Below are 16652 nucleotides of genomic sequence, written 5' to 3'. Positions count from 1 at the left end.
CCATCTAAATATACCAGTAAACCCCCAAAGTAATGCTGCTCTGAGTCCCCTGTCAAAAGAAACACTGCATTTCTTTCCTTCTATTGTGTACACATGGGCTTCTGTATCAGACTTCCTGCCTTCAGCTTAAACCTCATTGCCCTGGGCAAGAGCATGCTCAGTTTGCTCCTCTCACCCCACCCCTCCCTTCTGTACTGTAATCTGAGCCCAGAGCAGGGAGAGACTCAGGCATGAAGTGATGTCACACCATGTTAATACTGCAGCTCCTATCCTAAACAAACAGAGAGTTTCTAGAGCTTTTTACTCAGGTATGGTAAAACATTCTACAGAATAAATATAGCATTCTAGCTTGCACTATTGCAGCTAATCTATTGGCAATAAAATGCCTCCATAGCTTTCCTTCTCCTTTAACATCTCAAATGGTTCAATGGACCTAGGGTTGCCACCTTTTCCCAAATAAAATTCCGGCTGGTGGGGGCGGATACAAAAAGGGGGTGTGGTGTGCCGTCAAAGGGGCGGGGTTATGCCACAACGGGGCGGGGCCACGGCACAGCCAGGACAAGAACCGAAGGACAAGGTAAGTTTTACAAGGGATTGGGGGCTGGCCGAGGGGGTCTTTTTAAGGGTATTACAAATTTACCGGCAGCTACATTGCCGGTAAATTTGTAACACAGGCCCCGACCTTGGCAGGTGTTTTACCGGCTAGGCAACCCTAGGGTGGCAACCCTAAATGGACCTCTGCCAATGACTTGTACATGAACTCGGCAGGTTTTAGGTGGCCAATATTCAAATTAGGACTGTTTCCATGGTCGAGTTTTGATAAATCTCACATTCAAATTTACATTCGAATAGGGGATTAAAATTCAAGTGTGTGAATTTTAAAACACAAAAACATAAATTTACTATTCGACCCTTGATAAATTGGCCCCCTAATGTTTGGATTATTTTTTAGTAGACTTAAGGTTATCCAAATTATTTAAACATCCCTTATATCTGAGAATTCTAGATAACAGGTCCCATACCTGTACAATGTATCGAATCTTGAAGCTTCACATATATGGAAACCTACAAAAACATGTGGGGAAAATACTAAGCACAACTTGGGATTCCTAAATTCTACACGTATAGTCAAACAATATAGCATGCTAACACTAAAGAGACAAAGGGTAAGGCTAATATCACACGCAATGAGAACCAGCTGATTTGACCCTGTTGAACCAGGTGTATGTTTCTCTGCCCCAGGGGAGGCTTCTGTATCTTTGGGCTTTATAACTAGCTCTGTGACAAGGGTCAAGAGAAACCTTTAAGTTTAAAATTTATGTTGTCCTTTAATACAGAAAAGTGAATTTAGTATTTTTTTTTTTAGTTTTGCTAAAACCCTGTGTTAACTCTACAGACTACCAGGGGCCCCCATATAGGGTTGCCACCTTTTCATAAAATTTCCACTGGCCGGTGATGGGGACAGGCCGTGGTGTAAAAGGGGTGGGCAGTGATGTAAAATGGGCACACCGTGATGTAGAAGGGGGTGGAGCCACAGCATGCAATGGCCAGAAGACGGAGAAAAGGTACGTTTTGAGCGGATTGGGGGCAGGCCAAGGGCTTTCGTTAAGGGTATTACAGATTTAATCCATCTCTGTGGAGTGCACTTCCCAACATCTGGTTCAATGAATCCACTGTAAGTAAATTTCCTACTGCTGCCTATACAGTATTGGTGTGAATCACACCAATTACCTCCTTAAAGATCTAAAAAATAAAAATGCTAAATGCTAGTCAGCAATATAAACCGACAAAAAAAAAAACAAGAGTAAGCTTTTTTTTTTTTAATCGAATACATATATTTTTGGTAGGATGGCACACGTAGACCTGCAGAGGATAGGATAGGAACTGGGTAGGATGCAGGAGACCCATGCAATGCCACTAAATGGTGTTCAATTATGTCATTTTAAAATGGTTGGGGATTTTACTAAAAATGAAGCACCATATGCATTGGCTTGTACAAGCCCAGATTTACAGCAGCTCAATGACAACTCAGAACTATTGGGGTTATGTAATAAAAGCTACTCAGTTTGCCCAGGAGCAGTAACCCATAGCAACCAATCAAGCAGGTAGAATTTACCAGTCACTTGTTTAAAAGCAAACATCGTATTGGCTGTTACTGCCCCATGGCAAACTTAGTGCCTTTTATATCATATGGTGGTATGTCTCCTATGTTATTGCCTGTAGCATTAAATAATTATGATTTAGGACAGCTCTTTTGCTGGTATTGGTGGCACTGCACATGCTTAACGTGCTGCTTACTGGGCATGTCTGAGTGCTGATCTGTGTGCACTATTCTCCTTTTAGGCTATCAATAGTATGGGCTGAAGATATGAAGCTTCAAGATGCAGCTTTGTAGACATGGATCTTTACTGAGCAAAGATACTTGTACCTCAAGGTTAGTACAATAGAGCTACATATTTTCTATTCAAGTTTCATATGGGGCTTCAGTTAACATTTTGAATGCATTTTCGAATACTTTGTATAGTTTATGCTCCTTTGTGTGCATCTTCAGTAGCCAGGCACAGAAGCAGGAATGTTAAAAAAGCTGGAAGCTTGCTAATCTTGCTCTGTTCTGAGCAATTCCATATACTTTCTCATCTTCACGATCATCCATGTTGGTGCAGAAAATGGCTTCAACTCATCCAGCTTCAGCTCCAGACTATCCCTGGGAGATAAAAAAAAAGTTCAGAAACAGGAACCAGTAAGTAACGCGTAGGGTAAACTGGGCTATACATGGAAGAGGAACTTAAAATGAAAACTAATAGGAATAAGCTGTAATGGGAACAAGAGGTCTAAAAAAGAGTGGAGGGGAGGAAATCAAGTTTTTTTTTTTTTTTTTAGAAATGTCATACTTGTAATCATCATTGGCAGCCAAATCCAGGATGTCTTGTTCCATAAGTAGATATGCCTACGGCAAACAGAATTAGAAGATTATAAATTTTGTAGCTGGGATGTCCAAATCTTCAGGCTGTTTTTTTAGGGAAATGGAACATGGGAATTTGTCGACAGCGGGGACAAATCTCCAGAAAATGCATTCCCACAAGCAATAATGTAAATTACCCATGGGAAAACATGCAAATTACTTTGGCTTTCCAAAGTTGCCTGAAGTTGCCTCTGAGGAAAATTCAGGTGACTTGGGAAAACAAAGTGACATGTTACTTTTAACAATTATACTTTTACTAGAGGTTCTTATGATCCCCACTAATCCCTGTTTGTTACAAATGAGTAGGTATGGTCTAACAGTCCTTCCCTGGAAACTCAGGATGTGGAGCGCCAATCACAACTCTGAGATGGTGCACATAGTAGTAAGTGGATAATAGTCTCTGGAAAGGGACCGTGGCTGTTGGATAGCAGGTATAGTAGGGAGAGATGGTGTCTATAGTAGCAGTGGGATAATAGTCTCTGGGAAGGGACTGTGCAGTGGGATAGCAGGTATATTAGGGAGAGATGGTGTCTATAAGAAGCAGTGGGATAATAGTCTCTGGGAAGGGACTGTGACTGTGAGATAGCAGGTATAGTAGGGAGAGATGGTGCCTATAGTAGCAGTGGGATAATAGTCTCTGGGAAGGGACTGTGCAGTGGGATAGCAGGTATATTAGGGAGAGATGGTGTCTATAAGAAGCAGTGGGGATAATAGTCTCTGGGAAGGGACTGTGACTGTGGTATAGTAGGGAGAGATGGCGCCTATAGTAGCAGTGGGGATAAAAGTCTCTGGGAAGGGACCGTGGCTGTGGGATAGCAGGTATAGTAGGGAGAGATGGTGCCTATAGTAGCAGTGGGATAATAGTCTCCGGGAAGGGACTGTGACTGTGGGATAGCAGGTATAGTAGGGAGAGATGGTGCCTATAGTAGCAGTGGAGATTATAGTCTGTGGGAAGGCACTGTGGCTGTGGGATAGCAGGTATTGTAAGGGTAGATGGTGCCTATAGTAGCAGTGGGTATAATAGTCTCTTGGAAGGGACTGTGATTTAGAAGGTATAGTAGGGGTAGATGGTGTCTATAGTAGCAGTGGGATAATAGTCTCTGGGAAGGGAGTGTGGCATAGCAGTTAAATTAGGAAAGGATGATGCCTATAGTAGCAGTGGGGATATTAGACTTTGGGAAGGGACTGTGGCTGTGGGATAGCAGGTATAGTAGGGAGACATGGTGCCTATAGTAGTATTAGGGATATAATAGAAGCTAATTGTTACTGGTGAAAAATTGCTAGTGAGTAAATTATGCCAGTGAATATGTGATATCTGGCACTGTGGGGCAAAATGGCAACATTAAACCTTCATATCCATTTCCATTTTTGCAGCCCTTTCAGTTAAGTTAAATGTTCAAGTACAAATTGCAGCCCCCACTGATCGTTTGGTTAGGGGTTGGACATGAAATCTATTTAATCCAATGTCTCACCATCTTTCCGCCAGTAGCCTTCATGTGCTGCTGCTCGGTCAGCCACTGTTTATCCTGAGGGTCGGCTGCATACTGAGAACCCAGAAATGTAACAAAGAATGAATTAGAACTGGAGATGAGTATATGAATATAATACGGCAAAAGACAGGTTTTAAACACAAATTAAGCAGACGAGACAAGTGCAAGGTCAGCAGACTTTTCAAGTGAACATCCAATAGATAGTTCCAGGCCTACCTACCTTAAATAATTCAGGGTGCTTAATGTAAATTCTCCCTCTTGTACCTCCCATTCCTAGGGCCCTGCAAAGAAATCAATCAATTTACTATGTGAACTGACACCACTACAAATTTATTCTATAAAGTTTCTTAGAATTACATTTTCCTTCATTATGCAAAAAACTGATTTTATGTGAATACTTCTGTTTAATGCCTACTTACCACAATTCTGTTAAGGTCTCTCCAGTCTACAATGGTTACAATAAATAAGTTGGTTCCTTTAATTCCTTTTACACTTTGGGGAAGATTTATTAAGGGTCGAATTGAAAATTCGAATTCTCAATTTTTTTTATGGTCAAAACTCTCAAATTTGAATTGTGAATAATCCAAACTCGATTCGAATTTTAATTAGAATTTCGAGATTTATCAAACCCTGGCCATTTAAAAATTAGAATTCAACTATTCGCCACCTAAGACTTATGTTTAAGTCAATGGGAGTGTTTGAACATGTTACTAGACTTCCTGACATTCCATTTTTTTTTTATTCGAGTTTAGTCGAATTTGATTTGAATTCGGTTCGAGTTTTCAGGTTGGTAATATTCGTTTGAGTTTTACAAATTAGATTTTTTTATCCAATAACCCCCCAATCGAATTTTGAGTATATATGAATTAATTAGAGTTAAAAAGAAAATTCACATGAATTCGAAATTCGACCTTTGATAAATGTGCCTCTACAGGTCTGTGGAGATGCTTCCCAGCTGGCCTATTCAATACATAGTTACATAGTTAGTTACATAGTTAAATGAGGTTGAAATTGTCCATTAAGTTTAACCCCTCCAAATGAAACCCATACACACCCCTCCATACCCTCACATATATACCCATATCTATACTAACTATAGAGTTTAGTATCACAATAGCCTTTGATATTATGTCTGTCCAAGAAATCATCCAAGCCATTCTTAAAGGCATTAACTGAATAAGCATCACAACATCACCCGGCAGTGCATTCCACAACCTCACTGTCCTGACTGTGAAGAACCCTCTACGTTGATTCAAATGAAAGTTCTTTTCTTTTAGTCTAAAGGGGAGGCCTCTGGTACGGTGATCCACTTTATGGGTAAAAAGGTCCCCTGCTATTTGTCTATAATGTCCTCTAATGTACTTGTAAAGTGTAATCATGTCCCCTCGCAAGCGCTTTTTTTCCAGAGAAAACAACCCCAACTTTGACTGTCTCCCCTCATTCCATCCCTCTAACCAGTTTAGTTGCACTTAGTCTCTGCACTCTCTCCAGCTCATTTATATCCCTCTTAAGGACTGGAGTCCAAAACTGAACTGCATACTCCAGATGAGGCCTCACCAGGGACCTATAAAGTGGCATAATTATGTTTTCATCCCTTGAGTTAATGCCCTTTTTTATAAAAGACAGAACTTTATTTGCTTTAGTAGCTACAGAATGACACTGCCCAGAATTAGACAACTTGTTATCTAAACCCAGATCCTTCTCATTTGAGGAAACTCCCAATACACTGCCATTTAGTGTATATAATACATGTTGGAGCTGTGGTGATTTGTCCCCACTAAGCTTCCATTGGTCTTTTTTCTCCATGTTCAGGACTTGCACCTTGCGAAGTAGGACAATAAACCTGCACAGTGTTACCCAATGTAACCCCACAAAGCAAATGTGCAAAAAATATAGAAAAAGGAAGGCCATGCTGGTGGAAAATTGATGATAAATTATGCTGTTTGGGGCTGAGTGGCAAATCAGACAGGTTTAAAAATTCCCATTGGGATGAGGAAAGTATTAGCTCATTAATGCTGTCGACAGCTGCTAAACCACTGGATCAGCCCAATATAGCCCAGCTAAAGGTGGGCATGTCGGGCAAAGATCCGCTCTTTGGCGGATTTTCATTTGTATGGCCAGCTCATGTTACACAGCAGATAAGCTCTGTAGAAAAGAATGTCTGTTATCCACTATTTAACTTGTGCCATATAGCCTTTTTTAAATTTCTTTTACCAGTGCAGGGCATCAGTACGATATTTTCATTACTTTAAAACACTTTCATTTTTGGTGTTACTTTTCCTTTAATGATAAAAAGGATGTAGATGGTGGAAATGATGTTAGTGTATGAAGGCATTTCTCACTTGTTTGCTCTTGAACCAAGTACAAAAGTGGTCCTTTCATCGAGTCTTGCTGGGTCCCACTGTAGGAGAAAATCAACAGGTAAGAGAAGTGAGAGGAACTCTTTCATATAGTCCAATAACCTCACTCACTCCCATATGTGCATGCATTTCACATTACCTTTGGCCCTTCACGTTTAATTGGCTCAGTAGCTTTAAACTTCATTCTGGAAATGAAAAAAAGGAATATATAAAAAATAAATAATCAAAACAACCTTCCTCACTTTAACAACTGTTTAAACCAATCTCTTTGCAGCAGAATTTAAATGGGAACTATTGCAAAAATGGAAATGTAATACAAGCCGCATCAAACAGAAATAAAAAAAAATTCTAACTATAATGTTATAATGTTTCTAAAACAATCAAGTTTATCTTTACTCTCAGCATCTGTCTCTCTACATTTCCTCTCCATTTAGAAGACTTGTGTCAGATTTTGATTGACAGATATAATATATAATAGATTTTAGAGGGGTTCCCTTTCCAAGCAAATGTTTTTTAGCTAACACTCTTATAACCAATTCCAGCTCAAACAAAATCACTTTGGTCTAAATCTTTCATGTACAGAGAAAGGGGTTCAATTGATTTAAAAGAATGAGCTCTAATACCTCATCCAGGTAAAAGGAGCAGCCCCCAAAGGCTATATTAGATCTATTAGATGTCAATCAAAATCAGACTCCCGACTCCTGCATGAAGAGAGGCCGATGTTGAGTGGATGAAGAGTAACTCGAGTACTTCAGAAACAGTACAGGATTTTAAATCGATTATATTTAGAAGATGTCTTATCTATATATGATGGTGCTTATATTACAGTTTCAAGATAGAGCAAGTTTTATCCTGCACAGCAAGCTTTTCAAAACCACAGCCCACAGGCTGTTATACTGCTGCAACACACATCATGCTGCAGACAGTTCAATGTGGCTTGAAGTAAGTGGGCCTTCTGAGTTTTACTCATTTGAAATGAATTTGCATCCACCGGTGTTCAGCTGGCTCCAAGCAAGACATAAAGCACAACTACCATTGGGTTATTAAAGTAATGTTGTGTAACTTAAAGGACCAGTAACATAAAAAATTTTTTTTAAAAAATTCGTTAGTATACATCAAAAAATATACACCAACCCAAATAAAACTTTAAAATTGAAAAACCTTTATTAAGAAATAACTTACCGAATCTCCACTTCCGCTCCTGTACAGAAAAGGCGACACGGCGATGATCCATCCTGCGGCGCTCTATTTCTTCTCCCTGGCTATCGCCCATATTGTACTGACAGCGTGTGAAGCTGCGTTGTGCATTGCGGATACCTCGATGTACTGTATGAAACAGCCTGAATGAAAAGAATCCCAGGAAAAGCACAGCCATGGAAGGACTGAGTGGGAACTGTGCAAGCAGCCACTGTCGGGATTTTATCTCTCACCCGGCTCTGGGGCGCCATTCTGGTGCGATTGGATTTGGATCTCACCAAGGACCTCTGTACACGGACATTACCTCTCTAGAAGCCGCGAGGCCAAGGACCTCTGTACACGGACATTACCTCTCTAGAAGCTGCGAGGCCAAGGACCTCTGTACACGGACATTACCTCTCTAGAAGCCGCGAGGCCAAGGACCTCTGTACACGGACATTACCTCTCTAGAAGCCGCGAGGCAATGCACGGCTCCCCTGTCTTCTTCCAGCGCGTCCTATGGCTACACGGCTGCCTGTTATCTCAGTAAGTAGTATTCATCTGGGCGCACATGTATTATGTTTCATTTCCAGCAGCCCTCAAGACTAGATACATTAAAGTGTAGCTTTGGTAGGCGAGTGTGTTACAATGTAACTAATTATACATCCTTGTCGCAATACAAGCAGAAGATGTTACTGTTACAAATGAGTGTCCAAGTCCAGGGACCTGCCTGATAGGAACTGGTAAAACTGGGATAAAATGCAAATTCCTTTGCCCTGGAGGAGAATTCTTCGCTGGGCAAGGGGTTGCTGGGCTCTGGGTATTTCTCGGCCGGATGATAAGACCAAGTTTTCTGTAAATTTATGTTGTGGGACTGAGATAACCGGCAGCTGTAGCCAAATGACGCGCTGGAAGAAGACAGGGGAGCCGTGCATTGCCTCGCGGCTTCTAGAGAGGTAATGTCCGTGTACAGAGGTCCTTGGCCTCGCGGCTTCTAGAGAGGTAATGTCCGTGTACAGAGGTCCTTGGTGAGATCCAAATCCAATCGCACCAGAATGGCGCCCCAGAGCCGGGTGAGAGATAAAATCCCGACAGTGGCTGCTTGCACAGTTCCCACTCAAGTCCTTCCATGGCTGTGCTTTTCCTGGGATTCTTTTCATTCAGGCTGTTTCATACAGTACATCGAGGTATCCGCAATGCACAAAGCAGCTTCACACGCTGTCAGTACAATATGGGCGATAGCCAGGGAGAAGAAATAGAGCGCCGCAGGATGGATCATCGCCGTGTCGCCTTTTCTGTACAGGAGCGGAAGTGGAGATTCGGTAAGATATTTCTTAATAAAGGCTTTGCAATTTTAAAGTTTTATTTGGGTTGGTGTATATTTTTTGATGTATACTAACGAATTTTTTTAAATTTTTTTTTTGATGTTACTGGTCCTTTAAAGAGCAGTGATTTCAAACTTGGAGCCACCTAGTGGCTGCAAAACGTCATCTCCAAGATTTCCCAGCAGGTGTTTGGACATTGTAGTATTAGAGCACAGCATACTAAATACATAGAAAATTCTTTCTAAACAACTTGGCATTTATATACTTGTGAGCAAAAGTTCTGCCATACTGCTTGCAGTATGCGTACAACCACTCTCCTTAATGGATTCCTAATTCTCTGCCTCCCTTCCCCGCACACATATACACTTCCCATAGAGAAGTTGAGGGCTGACACAACCTGCTTTTCAGGTGCTGGAAATGATATTGGCACGGTCAATAACAAGACCAGGCAGGTTTTTTTTACCTGTAGCCACTGCCAAGTGCAATACCCTGCTGTGTATATTTGGAGTGCCCAAATTCACCTATCATGTTTAAACTGGATAATTGGATTAAATGCAAGATATGATGGCTGGCATCTGAATTTAATTTTCTATAGATACAGTAAGCCGTCTGGTTACAATGTGTTAGTAGGCTGTATATGCTTATTGGTGGATTAGTTGCCCTTCAGTTTCCAAATACATCACACTCTTTGCTATTACACACTCTATGTTATTCTTAACTATATACTAATTTTTTACTTACGATGTAAATCCTAAACTGGCTCGGTCACTGGACACTGTTTGCCCAGGTGGCCTCCCCTTTCTCTGTAATAGAGATAAATGTAATTAATATGCCATCATCCAAAGGGAAAGCTGTTCTGTCCCACCACACCCGGAAGCTGTAGATTACCTTTTTTGGCACTGGGCTTCTTCGCATGGACAGATCATCCTCTCCTTGTCTTGCTCTCTACATCACATTAGTATCAAATTATTATCACTGAAATGCCTGTTATCGGTGTTACACCCTGCCATTTTCCCAAAACACAAAAAACTGATGTCATTAGCAGATCTGTATTCTCACCTTTATGGAAGAATTGTCTAATATTGGCCGTGACACTCCCTTCTCTTTGTCAGTAAAGAGAACCTTTGCCTGGATTGGAAAAGTTGAAATTAGTGGCTGCTTTGCACATTTTCTACTATGTAGCAATAATCACAGGGTGAATAGCTTTTTGGTTGCTTCCTAATCATGCCAGTCAGAATCATTCCATGACTAGGACTTTGTAGCAGTTTCCCGTGTGCCACAGTCCTTAGTGTTCAAAATGGAATATTATTTTAGTTCGGTAAGCATCCAAATGATAAAATATTTCTGCACAGAGAATATGGGGCCACCCTTTAATGCCTTGAAAGCTCCAAATACATCCACTCTGACAGCTTATCATTTCCAGAGGTTATGGTTTTCCAGTTAAGGAAGCATGAATTCCATACATTTTGGATTCAACCAAATACTGCATACAAGATTTGGAAGATGCTGAACAGAACCCTATGTACCTGAGCTGTAGAAACTCTGTTGAACGAGCTCAGTTGCTTTTATCACACTGTCAAATGTACCGCGCATTTAAAATACATTTATTCGTTTTGATGAACCCAACCTTTAAAATAGTTATTCAAGGTAATACCTGCTCCAAACAGTTACGACAGGTCTCACGGATTAATTGCTCGGGGTCCACCTGCTCTCCAATGTTATCCCTTACATTACTTGCAGCCTTCTGAAAGAACTTAATGAGAAAGTAAAAATTAAAAGTTAAAGTATGGCCTAATGAACTGGACTGGAGATACTAAACAGAAGACAAAGGTATCTAAGTAAGAAACTTGGAGGTGAATCCTGCCTATGAATATCGATAAAGGAAATGCGCAAGCCGAAAAGGTTTGATCAAATACATTTCCAGGGGTTCAACAAAACTTAATGTGGTACGTGGATTACTTGCAAACAAATAAAGTAGGTCAGGTATGATCTGACAGTTCTTACCTTCATGTACTTATCAAAAACACTCTGTATCTCCTCATTAATGCTTGGCTGCAGCACTGCCCGTAACAGATCCATTGAAACTGCAGGGTCTGTGAAACTGAAAGAGGCAAAGACCTATTATACACACAAAAGAGGTCAGTGCACAGGGACTGATTTAAAGTTCAGTGATCTAACAATAAATAGTAACAAAAGATCCAGAAAATCATATAGGACATGATTGTATACATGATGACAGTAACACCCACCACCTTCTACTGAATTATGTAGAGGTGCAATATAAAAAAAAAAATGGAACTTCCACTTGTCTAAATGCCTCGTTGCCAGTTCGTACTTACCGGGTTTAAGTGTTAAACAAATTCTCAACTAAGATCCCAAATCGGGTTAGAAATGAAATAATTTGCCTACATCACAACCGAGGTAATGCATGCAGCACAACTGATACTACTGGGGTCCGGACTTCAAAACGGTGTATGCTGAAGTCACATGATCAGGCTTCAAACGCCCAGTTCCTAAAACCCGGGACCCGTAGGTCAAATGATAAACTTTTAATGTGGGATCTCATATGCCATATGATGGGGATCCCATCATGCATTAGAACCCTCACACTAAAGCATATACTAAATAAATGGTTTATTCCAGGGACATTATTATTGAGTGGAGCACTGAGTGATTCACAGTAAAACTGTTGAATTTTTTACAACAAGGAGATCTGTATTCCTTTACTATTTCACTGGTAAATGGGTAAATGTTTTTCTCTGATTCTTTAAAAAGTATAGTATAGTGTAGTCTTTTTTAGGAGTTCATTAGAAAGCAAGCCCAGTCTCACCTCACAGACACATGAGAGCGGCGTCCCCTCCGCTGCACCTGACGATGTTTTATCATAATGTTCCATGGGTTCTGAAGGAAAAAAAAACATTTAATATCAGTGAATATATAGGATATTATACAGTCTACTGCATGTCTATGGCTAAAAATAAACTGTACAAGAGACAACTCAGTACCAGGAGGGGCAAGTTGGACAAGTGATGAAGGAACGCCCCACAATCTTGGCAAATTGTCAAGGATAAACTTAGGGGCAGATTTATCAAAATGTGATATTAGAACTCACCAGAGAAAAACTCACTCACTTTCTACTACGATTTTCAGAATCGGATTAATCAATAGAGTTCATCATTTGATAAATATGCTTTTAAAAATCCCATAGGAATGATTAGAAAGTGAGTGAGTTTATTCTACTGGGGGTTGGAAATGGATTGCAGGTTTCCTGTTGTAGCCCACGAGCAGTCAAAGAATTTTAGTAGACATACTACCTATAGTGAAAGGATAGGAACAGACCAAAAGGTTCTGTAAAATCTGAAGCATGAAGAAATTTCTGTGAGCACTAGCAATGTCACTTTAGACTTGAGACTACAGCTTGCCACTTGTTGTTACTAGGGATGCACCGAATCCAGGATTCGGTTCGGGATTCGGCCGAATCCTTCCGCCCAGCCGAAACGAATCCTAATTTGCATATGCCTGACTTTTTTCCAGAAAACAAGGAAGTAAAAAATGTTTCCCCCTTCCCAGCCCTAATTTGCATATGCAAATTAGGGTTCGGATTCGGTTCGGTATTCGGCCGAATCCAAAATAGTGGATTCGGGGGTTCGGCCGAATCCAAAATAGTGGATTCGGTGCATCCCTAGTTGTTACAATAATCAATTTACTATATAGTCACACAGGACCCAAATCCATAACAGATCATAAGAAGCATATGTGAAAGGCGTTAACACCTAATTTATTTGGCAGAAAGGCGCTCAATATTTCAGGAGGACTGTCAGTAGTTGACCCCTTTAACACCTGCTGATGTGCTGTGGGTAATAACACTGCTGCTTATGCCCATTTAAGTAAATTGCTGATGTAAAATGTTTGATAAGAATGGAGGAAGGGTAGCTACAGAGTGGTGACGTGCAGAAAAAGCTCCTAATAGTGATTTACCCACAGTCCCTCACATCTATATACACAGTTTAACTACTGTATATAACACTTGTCAACTGATGGTACAAAACACTCACTAATTTAGAGGCTGCTTCATTTTGCACATTACTGGGCAAAGGGGGCTGTAAGTATCAACTGGGGCATGCAATAGGACAAGAAAAAAGACAGCAGTGTATAGATAAACATATACACAGTAGCTATGGGCTATCGAAATATACTGTGTGCTTACAGAGATCTGTCGAGTAAGAAGTGCATCTTCATACCTGCATTGGTGGGTTGTTTATATCAGCACATATATGGCCAGCATGAAAAAACATGGAGGGAACAAAAAGGCTCAGTGGCAGGGCTTCATCCCTTGCAAATGTGCATTTATTGTGCCATTTTACACAACATGTTTTCAGACAAGTGCTTGCAAGAAACGAAGTCCTGCTGCTGAGCTTTTTTTAATTCCAACTACGTTTTTTTTTTTTGTTGGTATTGACTCTTTTTGCAGTAGGGGGAAGGAACCATGACAAAAGTCTTTAAACCACATGCAAGGCTTTACTATATTACTTCCATCTATGGCCAGCTTAAAGGAACAGTAGCACCAAAAAAAATGAAAGTGTTTTAAAGTAATGAAAATATCATGTAGTGTTGCCCTGCACTGGTAAAACTGATCGGTTTGCTTCAGAAACACTACTATAGGTCATATAAAAAAAGCTGCTGTGTAGCAAGGGCAGAAATTTAAAAAAGGCTATATGGCACAGGATAAATAGTGGATAACATTATGTTCTACAGAGCTTATCTGCTGTGTAACCTGAGCCTTTTCTCCTTTGAATGGATGCCCCCATTGCTACACAGCAGCTTATTTATATAAACTATAGTAGTGTTTCTGAAGCAAACACAGCAGTTTAACTAGTGCAGGGCAACACTGCATTATATTTTTATTACTTTAAAACAATTTCAGTTTTTGATGTTACTGTTCCTGGACCAATATATCTATATCCAAACCACTAAGTAAGCCAGTAAGTTTAACTTCATTTTCTATGTAGGTTTATGAGATATTAGCAACTATACACTGCTAATACTAGGCTTTCTGCTTAGTGGCTCCAGTTACACTCCTGCAGCGGGTTGTGTACCCGCACAAACCTGCAGGTAGAAGTTTGTGGATGCGGGTATAGACTCGGGTCGGCGGTTCTGCACGGCCCGCGGGTCTTCTCAATAGTGTTTTTTACTCCTTTTTTCTGGTAACGCCTACTTCTGACTATGTCACTTCCAGTTTAGAATGACAGCACTTCCTGTTTTACTCCTTTTTTTCTGTTCACACCCACTTCCGATGATGTCACTTCCTGATTCTCGATGGTCACGGGTTCGGGTTGCGAATATGGTACTTGCGGGTCGGGTAGTGGGTCCAAGCGAGTAAGAATGTGGGTTGCGGATGGCAGGTTGTGGGTACTGGTTCCAAATAGACCCGCGCAGGACTCTAGCTCCAGTTTAAGAATGAGAGAACCAGATCCAGGGTCAGTTACCCCTAATGACCCTGAACAAGACTCACTTAGCGGAAAACCTGATATGTATACATACCTCACAACTGTCCTGTTTTGAGCGGAACAGTCCCACTTTTGACAGCTCAACCCGCTGTCACGTATTTAAACTGATAAGTCCCGAGTTTCAATTTGATCTGCTGCACTGAATAGCCAGAAACAGATATGAAGTTTCTAACTTAATTGGGTCTTGGAAGACAGCCCAGAATAAATACTTAACATACTTTTGTAACAGTTTGATAAGATAAGAACCAAGCCTCACAGCTGAAAGGGCAATTCACCTTCATTTGCAAAACTGTAATAACATAAAAACCGCAGAAAATGTGTTCAAACTTGTAAAATGAACATGGTAATTAGGGGGCGTGGCCAAAATGTTTTTGTCCCTCTTTCTGTTTCCTAAATGTTGGGAGGTGTGTGTGTATAAAGTATAAAACTGCTAACAGCTAAGAAACCACTAAAACTGAAACAATATACATAACAAAATTACTCAGGAGAGCGGTATGATTTTACAATCTTATCTATTTGGGTTTAGATCATCTTTCATTACTCTTAACCTGCTACCAATTACGTAATGACACTGACAGTACGTGACAAGGTAGTAATGAGTGTACACAGACGCTCAAATACACAGACAGGAAGAGACAAATCAGTACAGGCCACTCCCTTTCCGCCCTCACCGCGGCCCGGTCCCCGGGGTCATCCTCATCCCCGCTGTGCGATAAAGTCTCTGCATCTTTCCAGGCTCCCATCTCTAATCCCGGACATCAATCACAACACAGTCGCCCTGACGTCACACCCATGCGCCTGCCTTCCGTAACCATGGAGACCGCAGCCCACCTCCCCGGGCGCAGGCGCTCTATACATACTGATGATGATAGTAAAGCAGAACGTTCAATAGTAGACAGGAACACTGGCATTACGTCTTCTATTATTAGCCTGAGCGTTCATAACAAAATGTATGCTTAAAACTTGTGATTTGACACTGTTAAAGGGGTGGAAGACTATTTTTTGACCAGCCCCATTTTGAGGCCACACCCCCTAATTACCATGTTTGTTTTACAAAATTTTGCAGGTGAACATATTTCTGTGTTTTTTTTTCCAGTTATTACAGTTTAGCTAATGAAGGTGAATTGCCCTTTAGGGTCTGGCCACACGAGCAGATTCGGGGAGATTAGTCGCCAGGCCAGGTGACCAATCTCCCCGATCTGCCTTTCCCTGGCTAAAATGTAAATCGCCTGGGGGCAGGCACACGGAGCTCTTCGTTTTCCAAAGTCGAATGTAATTGCCTCACAAGGAAACTTCAAGCGACTTCGGAAAATTAAGCGCTCCGTGTGCCTGCCCCCAGGCGATTTACGTTTTAGCCAGGGGAAGCTAGATCGGGGAGATTAGTCGCTGCGAAGAAGAGGAGATGTCGCCTGGCGACTAGGGTTGCCACCCGGCAGGTATTTTACCGGCCTAGCTGGTAAAACACCTGCCGGGGCCGGTATTACAAATTTACCGGCAATGTAGCTGCTGGTAATTTGTAATACCATTTACAAAATCCCCTGTCCGCCGATGAAAACGTACATTTTCTTCGGCTTCGGCGGTGGCCCGCCCCTTTCGTGACGCTACTCCACATGGCTCCGCCCCTTTTACGGCGCCCCAGTCTGTTCCGCCCCTATTTGCATCACGCCACGCCCCTTTCTTTTCCGCCCCCCACCATGGCCGGTAATTTTTTTTAAAAAAGGTGGCAACCCCTTCTGGTGACTAATCTCCTCAAATCTGCCCGTGTGGCCAGACCCTTAAGCTGTGTTTCTTATCTTCTGTTGTGGCTGTTCTGGCTGTTCTGGGCTCTCTGC

General features: G+C 41.4%; 1 protein-coding gene across 1 annotated transcript; it reads right to left on the bottom strand.

Annotated features, from left to right (window-relative positions):
* Positions 1-1810: 1810 nt before the first annotated feature.
* On the bottom strand, positions 1811-15583 carry dnttip1.L (deoxynucleotidyltransferase, terminal, interacting protein 1 L homeolog). Its single transcript, NM_001091925.1, is given in 13 exon segments — positions 1811-2704; positions 2892-2947; positions 4435-4506; positions 4673-4733; positions 6795-6853; positions 6952-6997; positions 10055-10116; positions 10202-10258; positions 10373-10441; positions 10968-11066; positions 11318-11414; positions 12144-12214; positions 15492-15583. Coding segments are annotated over 13 exon segments (930 nt in total). The 5' UTR covers positions 15564-15583; the 3' UTR covers positions 1811-2595.
* Between the last annotated feature and the right edge of the window lie 1069 nt (positions 15584-16652).

Source organism: Xenopus laevis, chromosome 9_10L (assembly GCF_017654675.1).
Source record: "Xenopus laevis strain J_2021 chromosome 9_10L, Xenopus_laevis_v10.1, whole genome shotgun sequence".
Taxonomy (NCBI): domain Eukaryota; kingdom Metazoa; phylum Chordata; class Amphibia; order Anura; family Pipidae; genus Xenopus; species Xenopus laevis.
The sequence above is the reverse complement of the archived record's forward strand: the minus strand, read 5'-3'. Positions and strand labels throughout refer to the sequence as shown.